The following is a 9654-nucleotide window of genomic DNA, read 5'->3' as shown; positions in this document are numbered from 1 at the left end:
CCTGTGTTCCTTGTAGCGCATCAGGAAGGACAATGCTCGTGTTTAATTTATACAGGTTTTTACCTCGTAAAAAAAAAAGCTAGATATGTCCCAAAGTTCACCTAGATGGCAAGAGAAGCTAGATATATACTACATCCGTCCTGGTTTATCGGTTCCCTTTGTAATTTGTGCCAAATTTTGACCAAAATTTTAACTAACAAAGTGTTAATGCATATCAACAAAAGTTATATCGTTGGATTTGTATTGACATGTATGAACATTTTGTTAATTAAGTCTATGATCAAAATTTGGCACAAAATACAATGGGAACCAATAAACCAGGACAGAGGCAGTAGATTGCAATAGCTGCAAAGGACTACTTAATGGAATCCGAATCCGCAGTGCCACCAAAATGCCACATGTTCGTGTTACAGCTTACAAAATGCTCATAAAATGTTGCAGCACTTCTGCAACAAATATTGAAAACCTTTGCGCAGTAATAATGCCCCTAATACTTTCAAAGATACAAGAATCATATACCATCAAAAATAGGCTAATAAGCTTGGCTAAAGCATACGACAGGCTATTGCAAAAAGTTCACCATCCATTTGGTGATTTGCGGTGACCTACCTTTCTGTAAGCTTAAAATGAAGATACAGACATGGCTTTATCTCTCAACAGTTTTCCTCCATGACACTGCGTGCAGAATGAGCAGAGTTCCTACAGTAACAACTCCAACTGTCGCTTTGTCGCTGCAATTTGCATCAAAATTGCCTATCGCACAAGCACCAAACCAACCAAGCCTGATTCAGTTATCATCTCCTACTGTTTGCCAGCTCGGCCTTGTTGAGGTTTGCAAGCTCTTCGATCAGCTTTCTCTCATCGCTGCTTAGACGCTTTGGAATCTCAACCTGGACACGCACCAGCTGGTCTCCGCGAGCATTTGATTTACCAAGAAGTGGAACACCTTTCTTGGACATCACCAGAGTTGTACCCGGCTGGGTCCCCGAGGGGATCTTCAGGTCAACCACCCCATCAACAGTGGGGACCTTGACAGTTGTCCCAAGAATTGCATCAATATAAGAAACCTTGCATGTGTAGAGAATGTTTGTCCCATCTCTCTTAAGAACTGAATCCGAGAGAACATCAATAAAGACATAAAGGTCTCCTGGCGGGCCTCCTCTCCGACCAGCATTACCCTCAGAACGGACCCTCAACCTGCTTCCAGAATCCACTCCTGCGGGAACCTTCAGACTGATCCTCTTTGTCTTGCGCACACGGCCATCGCCCCCACAGGTTTTGCAAGGGGTGGAGAATTCACCAGTGCCACCGCAAGTATTGCATGTGGATACCTGCTGGAATATTCCAAGTGGTGTTCTTGTGGAGGAGACCACCTGGCCCTGACCACCACAAGTTTTACACGTGGTTGGCTTTGTGCCAGGCTTGGCGCCACTTCCGTCGCAAGTATTACAGCCTTCCAGCCTAGTTATCTCAATCTCTTTCTCTACACCAAACACTGCTTCCTTGAAGTTGAGAACCAGATTGTAGCTCTCGTCATCACCCTGCATTGGCCTGTTACGAGCAGCACGGCCCCCGCCCATTCCACCCATTCCACCAAATCCTTCGAATAGTGACTCAAAGAGATCAAATGGGTTTGAGTAATCCTGCAAGCCGAAATGTTTATATTATTCTAAGTTCAGAAGTTAAAAATACAAAAGGTACTCTTGATCAAACTTGTGAACTGGAGAACACTATTAAGTAAAACTTACTCCCGTGCCCATGCCAGAACCCTTCAGACCAGCTTCTCCATATTTATCATAGATCGCTCGCTTCTCATCATCAGACAAAACCTACAACAGCAATCATCTTTATGTTAGCTGGAAGAAATGTGCACTGATAGAATGAAGAACATAGAATGGATAGAACTGGGTAAGACCAACTGGCCTAACCTCATAAGCATTGCTGATATCCTTAAACTTTTGTTCAGCGCCAGGCTCTCTAAAACAAAAACAAGACACATAAGAACTAACTCTCATGCTCTTTGATCAAGCTAGATGCAAGGATGGCTAGTGCACAAACAAATAAGAATCAAGAGATATCTACAAAGATGAGAAGAGCACAAGATCAATCAGTAAGAGAGCTAAGAGAAAATAAGAAGCATACAAGAAGTGTTATAAGGAGCTGAAAAGCAACAAGGTAATGATTACCCAACTTACTTGTTCACGTCAGGGTGATAGCTCCGAGCAAGTTTCCGATAGGCTGGAACAGGACATATATTCTTAGAATCAACACAGAAAATAAACTACAGGTCTGTCTACAGTATTGCATACCAACCTCATATTTCCATTAAAACGAATACTAAACAAGTGAAAGAATCAGCTAATGAGTTGATGAAAGTGACATAACAACATCATAAACTCATGTCATTCATTTGAGTCCAAACAAAATGGCACAAAGATCATGGCATACTTTGCACCAAAGGCTAATGATTCAATTACATGCTATGGTGCAGGATATTAGTTTACCATTTACCAATTATACATATCTTAATGCAGTACTGATTTTATTTCGGCGGCTGCTACAAATCAGTCGGGTGATTTCAGGCAGACTTAAACCGCTCCTAGAACCGTCCAATTCAGACTCACCCAGCCACACGATCTGCAGCCCCAAGCCAGCACCACGCAGCAGCTCCCATGGCAGCAGGGCGCAGCACCGACGGCACCCGGCGGCGCTCCATTGCAGCGTCCATGCCGCTTCAGTGCAACCACGACAAACCTTCAATGCCCTCTGCGGTGCTTCATTGCAGCTCCGGCGACGATTCATTGCAGCTCCGGTTACGCTTCATTGCAACTCGGCGGAGCTTTCGACGACGCCACGGCGCTGCATTGCAGCTCCAGTGGCCCTGGCGAGCTCCATGGCAGCAACGGCCGCCGGCGGATGCTGCGACGACGTGCGACGGCGCCGGTGGATGTATCGATGCAACAACAACAGCACACGGCTGCGCTGACGGATGCTTCGATGCAAAGACAGCAACAACAGCACGTGGCGGCGCCGATGGGTGCTGCGACGCAGCGTGCGACGGCGACAGCGGATGCAGCGATGCAACAGCGACAGCGTCGACGGATGCTTCGATCAGCTCATAGCAACGACACCATGCGGCAGCACCGGCGGATGCCGTGACGCGTTGCTTGCCCGATGCTGCGAAACAGAGATGGTGTCATGTGTGGGTGTTGACGGTGTGATCCTCTCCTGCTTGCATCAATGGCGGCCGCGGCCATGGCAGGATTGCAGCAGCAGGGTTGCCGATGCGGCAGAGTAGCATCATGCGGCGGCGGCGACGGTCCCTCCCAGTTCCCAGCTGTGGTGGTTGGTGGTGCTCGCCATGGATTTGACGGCCTCTGCTCTGCCAGTGACGAACTAGGAAGAAAGGGGAAAAGAGAGAAAGCAAGCGGAGAAGAAGGATTGCCAGGAGATAAGGTTGGATGGAGCGGTGGGTGGCCTGACAGGGGACACGTGTCGCACACAGGAGTCGGTTTAAGTGAGGAAGAAATCATCCTGATGAAACGAAACGTTTTCCTTTTATTTCACATGTACATTGTATGACTAAAAGAGAATTAAAATTGGAGGCTGGAAATCGACTATGAAAAGGTTGCATATCTGATCATCACAAGAATTTGGTGGGTGCTAGGAATAATCCGGCTGATCCCGTGCGGGGATCAGCCGCCTTGTGCGCCATCCGATGCAATGCTTCACAGCCGCTGGATTGTTCTCTCAGGCAACACACGCCTCACTGGACTCCTAAAATATGCTATGCAGTACCGCATTCCTCCCCGGTCGCCACAACTACTGCTGGTAGCCGTCGCACAAACAGCCCTAGCAGGCAGTACAGCGCTGCCCCTGTTCCTCGGAGCATCAGTTGTCACTTCATAGCAGCTTTGCCATAGCAGCAGCGGTAATGCTCCATGGAAGCACCGATAGCCAAGCGACGCTCCATTGTAGCGCCGGGTATGCTCTGTGGCAGCACTAGAGGCCCCTCGCCGACACTCCATTGCAGCTCCATGGCAGCACCAGGTGGTCCCCGCGATGCTCCTGTCGCAGCAACGACGCCACTCCATTGCAGCTCAATAGCAAGCAGCACTGGACCCGGTGATGCTCCGTCACGGCACCGATGACCACCGACGATGCTCCATTGCAGCTCCATCGCAGCACCGCCCTAGCCCCCGGCGATGCTCCGTCGCAAAACTAACGCCCCCAAGACGATGCTCCATTGCAGCTCTGTCGCAGCACCGCCCGGCCTCGGCAATGGTCCATCAGCTACTCCTTGTAGCAAAGGGTGGTGTTGCATAAACTGACGAGCTCCCCTGGCTAGAGCACCGGCTGCTCCCTTGAGGCACAGATGGAGCGCCGTCAGCCCCCGTTGCGGCACGTTGCGCGACGGGCAGTCTGTTGTCAGCACTGGCACACCCATCTGCAGCATCGGCGCCCGTGGCCCTGCAGCGCCGGCAGTTGCGTTTTGCACCAGTGCGTGTCGGCTCTTGCAGTGGGCTGGCCTTGCACATCCCCTCGCCGGCTTGCAGCAGTTCCAGCGGCATGGTGGCGGTCTGCTCGGAGCAGGTGGGTGGCACTTGCAGCAGCGACGGTGCTGCAGTCCGTGCTGCGGCGGCGGTACACCAGTTGCGGTTGTCGGCAGCAAGCTCACAAACAGTGGAGAACAAGAGAGCCAAGAGGGAGGAGAGAGACGCAAGAAGTATACAAGAAGATAGGTATGGATGGCTCGCGACATCTCTTTGACGTGCTGGGCCACATCCACATGGGCATGTGGCAGGTGATGGACGCGGTTGACGAGTGCATAGAAATCAACCGGTTGATTCTAATCATTTTCCCAAGAATTTATATGACAAACAACAGGATGACTAAGAAGGTTTAAACTGGATGGAAACAAAACCTGGTAACAAACTACATAATACGTAAAAAAAAACTACTCCCTCAGTCTCATAATATAAGATGTTATTACATCTAATATGTGAGTATATTGGATGTAATAACATCTTATATTATGGGACAGAGGGAGTAAATAGCATCAAGTCAATAAATTCAGAGCATGAGCTGCTAAATAAAGGGCACTCACCACTCTTGATTTCAGATTTACTAGCATTTCTCGACACACCAAGTACGGAATAGAAATCCTGTCAATTGCAAGTTTATCAAAATCCATCAGGACATCAAGTACTTACAGACAATAACACCAGCGATGCAGAATGAAAAGAAATAGCTCACTGATTCAGCTCGAACGATAAACCGTGAACCCCTCCGATGGCGAAATCTTGGTGATGGTGCATGATTTAAGCTAGCACTAGGTGATGCTAGGTGTTTACCTCTGCCTCTGGTACTGCACGAACACACAAATAGTAAAATTAATTTAGTTTGCCGAGCCAACCATGTGTATCCTATCGTACGTGTCGGTTAAACGTTACTAGCACATCTTTAATTGTTCAGCTGACAAACCGAAATTGCAACTACCTGGCTACTGCTAATCTTTGATAAAAAAATGAGTTGATGACAGGAAGTGATAACAATTGGGAGGTTAGAACACAAACTGCAAGTACGACAATGGTACAGATTGACCACATGTTTCATCATGGAAGTCCCTAGCACTACAAGCTATGGAACTATAATCGCGCACGAACGTACCTATTTTTCGATGCCATGAATCTCGGATCGATGGCCACGGAACCCCGACCCCCATAGATCGATCTGGATCGAGGTTCGAATTCGCTCCCCTGATTCGCTACAGGCAGCGAACCCACGAAACCGGAGCAGCATACCACAAGCGTCGTCGGCCTCGTCCCGGCCACTCGCCGGAGACGAAGGGAGGGCGGCGCGGGGGAGACGTGTGGGTGGACGGCCGGGCGGGAAGGGGTGGCAGGGAGGCGGTGCACTGGGTGGAGCATGGGGGCGGCGGGGGGTGGCGACGCCGGCGAGGTAGGGCAGGGAGGAGAGGCGAGCTGTGAGCTTGGTGGGGGGCAGCGAGCGAGGGAGATTGTAGCTGGGTGGGCTGGCCCAAACCTTATCTCTGTCTCGCTGTTTTCTTACGGACACGCGCGTTGCCGTGCATCAACCTCCCATCCGACGGTTCTCTTCTGCCCTGCCTGCTGTGCTTCCGTCCAGCTCGCGCTCTGTCTCGATCTCTCTCGCGCGCTCTCCCCCTCTCCTCTCGTGTGCGCGTGCAGCGACTAGCGAACCATGGACAAATACACATTGACAATGTAAGAGCAACTCCGACGCAGGTGCCCATTTCATCCACGCCGTTCATTTGGGTCGACACAAACAAAAGTGAAGACCCAATGCGCCGCCTTATTTACAAAATGTGTCTGCTTCGTGTCCGCGTCGACCCATTTACGACCCAAATTTGCGGTAAAAATGCGTCGGCGCGGACGCGAAGCGGACGCTTCGCGCGGTTTCTCGATGTCCGTCGCGTCCTCATCTGGCGACCGTCCAACTACCGCGGTCAGCTTAATTTATGACGACCGCCCACCTCGGGCCCACACGCGTCAACGACGGTGATCGGCCTTTTTTAATCCGAGCGTGCGGGGGGAGTGCGTCCTTATCTGCTTCCAAAAGCTCCTCGTCCCCATCTCGCCACCCTCTGCTCCCCCGTCGGCGGCAACCCTAGCCATCGCAAGGATGGGCTTTCTTCTCCGACAAAGGCAAGGGCAAGGCCCCCGACACCCCTCTCCCCCCGCCTCCGTCGACGTCCTCCCGCCGGCCGAGGCAGCGCGTGAACGTCCCAGTGCACCAGGCGAAGTGGCACTAGGAGAACCATGTCCTTCTCCCCTACCCCGATGTCACCCTACCACACAACTGACACTTGGATCCGGAGAAGATCCTAGTGCCGGCGGCGCCACGGTCGGCGAGGGCGCACGCGAAGGAGGTGCGACGCCGGCGGGCGCTAATGACGCCGGAGCAGCGCCGCGACGGCGCCTACGACGTCGACTCGCCCTATTGGGGCGTTGGTTCGCCTTCGAGCACGAGAAGGCCAGGCGGCGCGACGTCTGCGACGTCTCGCATGGCTCTCACCGCCGCCCCTCGTCGTTCGTGGCAAGGACCAGGCAGCCCTGGTGGCTGTCCTCCAGGGGAGCGAGGAGGAGGAGCGACACAGGGAGGAGGATGAGGCGGCGTACGAGGCGCGCATGACGAAGGCCATGGCGCTGTCTGCAGCCGGCGACTGTGTAGTGCCGCCGCTGGCCCCGTCGTTTCCAGCCAAGGCCGAGCTGGAGCCGACCCCCATCGAGCAATACTCCTGGACCGGAGTGGTGCACGAGTGGGTCAGCGCGCCGGCGATCTGGATGGGGGCGACGGAGGCGCAGGAGCGCACCTATCTCGAGCAATGGCGCCAGCGAAGGCTGGCTGAGGAGTGTCGCGAGGGCGAGTACCTTGAGCAGGTGGAGCGCGATGCCGAGGAGGAGCGCCGCGAGGCCGAGGAGGAGGTGTGTCGTGCCCAGCCGGCGGCGGCACAGCCCGCGGTGGATGACATCGCCACCGCCTGGAACACGGCGTTCCCCTGGGTCGGCCCTGCGCCGACGCTGATCGACCTCATCGGCCTTAACGATGACGATGAGTACTTCTAGGGCCACGCGTCGCCTCATAGTTTAGTTTTATTAATATTTAATTAATGTAAATGTGGACGCGTGGACTTTCGCCGGCCTCTGTGGTTGACATTAATGCTTAATTAATGTTTTTTATTTTTAAAATATTTGTGTTCTATTTTTTTCCACGCGTCGTAAAAATGGCCAGGCCAGTGTTGGGCATATGCGCCGACCTAAACGCAAAATCAGACGTGAGTGTTTGCCGGGCCGACCCAACCGAACAAAAAGGAACAAAATCGTCCTCCCTTTGGGTCAGCGTGTTAGAGTTACTCTAATCATACAAAATGCTATGATCATAGCAATGCAGAATCTGAGCAAAATCTGGATGTGCAAGATCGGATGCGGTGATGCAAAATCTATCCTATCAATCCATCTAAATAACCATAACTGCTGATGAGAATTATGTAATAATTTATTTATGTTATTCAAAAAAATACTTTATATTTTTTTATTTTATGCCTTTTGCAGAATTATCAGACATTTATACAAACCACGTGTGAAGATAAAGGAAAAAATGATTAGGTGGTGTTCAAGAAGTTTTCCACATCACTTTTTGCCCATGAGAAGTTAGAGACCAAGTTTCCATATTGTGGACTTAGATTCTAACTGTACAGACATACTTGATTTAAAACGCATATAACTTTTGCATCGGACTTCAAATTTGGTGAATGTTTTTTTAGTGTTTACAATCAAGTGGATGATTGCTCTCTCATAAACTGGCTCTTTTGATCAACATGTGTCCCTGGGGCCACCCACCGCATCCCCAGCCTTACCCTCTTGAGCGTCTCTGATGCGGAGCATCCCATGATCACCCTCATGGACCTACCATCGTCTCCCAATCACCAAGTAGACCGATGACAAAAGCACGTGCAAGAGCTATCGCGACCGAGGTGACATCTTTCCTTAGTGACCTCCATATGAACCATGTGAGACATGGTTACTACTGTAACGCTCTCGATGCGGCTATATCTCCTAGGTGTCGAAGCACGACTTAGAGGCATAACCGCATTAAAAGCTATGTCGCAAGTAAGGTAATCTTCACAACAACCCATGTAAATAAATAAAAGGGGAAAAGATACATAGTTGGCTTACACTCGCCATGTCACACAAATACATGAATAACATTACAATCATTCAATACACTCATGGTCCGACTATGGTACCAAAATAAAGATCAACCCCCACATGCGACACGGTTGCCGATCGCCCCAACTGGGCACCACTACTGATCATCTGGGAAAGACACATAGTAACGGCGAGAGTCTTCATCGAACTCCCACTTGAGCTCAAACGCATCGTCTGGAGCGGTATCATCGGTCCCTGCATCTGGTTTGGAAGTAATATGTGAGTCACCGGGACTCAGCAATCTCGCACCCTCGCGATCAAGACTATTTAAGCTTATAGGTAAGACAAGGTATGATGTGGAGCTGCAGCAAGCGACTAGCATATATGGTGGCTAACATACGCAAATGAGAGCGAGAAGAGAAGGCGAAAGCACGAACGAACAACTATGATCAAGAAGTGATTCTAGAACAACCTACGTCAAGCATTACTCCAACACTGTGTTCACTTCCCGGACTCCGCCGAGAAGAGACCATCACGGTTACACACGCGGTTGATTCATTTTAGTTAAGTTAAGTTTCATGTTATCTACAACCGGACATTAACAAATTCCCATCTGCCCATAACCGCGGGCACGGCTTTCGAAAGTTCAAATCCCTGCAGGGGAGTCCCAACTTAGCCCATCACAAGCTCTCACGGCCAACGAAGGATATTTCTTCTCCCAAGACAATCCGATCAGACTCGGCATCCCGGGTACAAGACATCCTCGACAATGGTAAAACAAGTCCAGCAACACCGCCCGAATGTGCCGACAAATCTCGATAGGAGCTGCACATATCTCGTTCACAGGGCACACTCAGATGAGCGCTCCATACAACTAAAACCAAACCTCGAGTTTCCCCGAGGGGGCGCTGCACAGGGCTCTAGTCTGGACCAACACTCAGAGGAGCACTGGCCTGGGGGGTTT

The 9654-nt window shown here is 50.9% G+C and overlaps 1 protein-coding gene across 1 annotated transcript; it reads right to left on the bottom strand.

The window, feature by feature from the left end:
- Nucleotides 1–342: 342 nt before the first annotated feature.
- Nucleotides 343–6115, bottom strand: LOC123102859 (chaperone protein dnaJ A7A, chloroplastic). Its single transcript, XM_044524318.1, has 7 exons — nucleotides 5671–6115; nucleotides 5257–5368; nucleotides 5108–5165; nucleotides 2196–2238; nucleotides 1929–1977; nucleotides 1749–1829; nucleotides 343–1643 (listed from the first exon to the last, which is right to left on the bottom strand). The coding sequence occupies exons 1-7, from the start codon at nucleotides 5928–5930 to the stop codon at nucleotides 795–797; spliced, it is 1452 nt and encodes a 483-aa protein (XP_044380253.1). The 5' UTR covers nucleotides 5931–6115; the 3' UTR covers nucleotides 343–794.
- Nucleotides 6116–9654: the final 3539 nt, after the last annotated feature.

Source organism: Triticum aestivum, chromosome 5A (assembly GCF_018294505.1).
Source record: "Triticum aestivum cultivar Chinese Spring chromosome 5A, IWGSC CS RefSeq v2.1, whole genome shotgun sequence".
Taxonomy (NCBI): domain Eukaryota; kingdom Viridiplantae; phylum Streptophyta; class Magnoliopsida; order Poales; family Poaceae; genus Triticum; species Triticum aestivum.
Note: the sequence above shows the minus strand (reverse complement) of the source record. Positions and strands in the feature narration are given on the sequence as shown.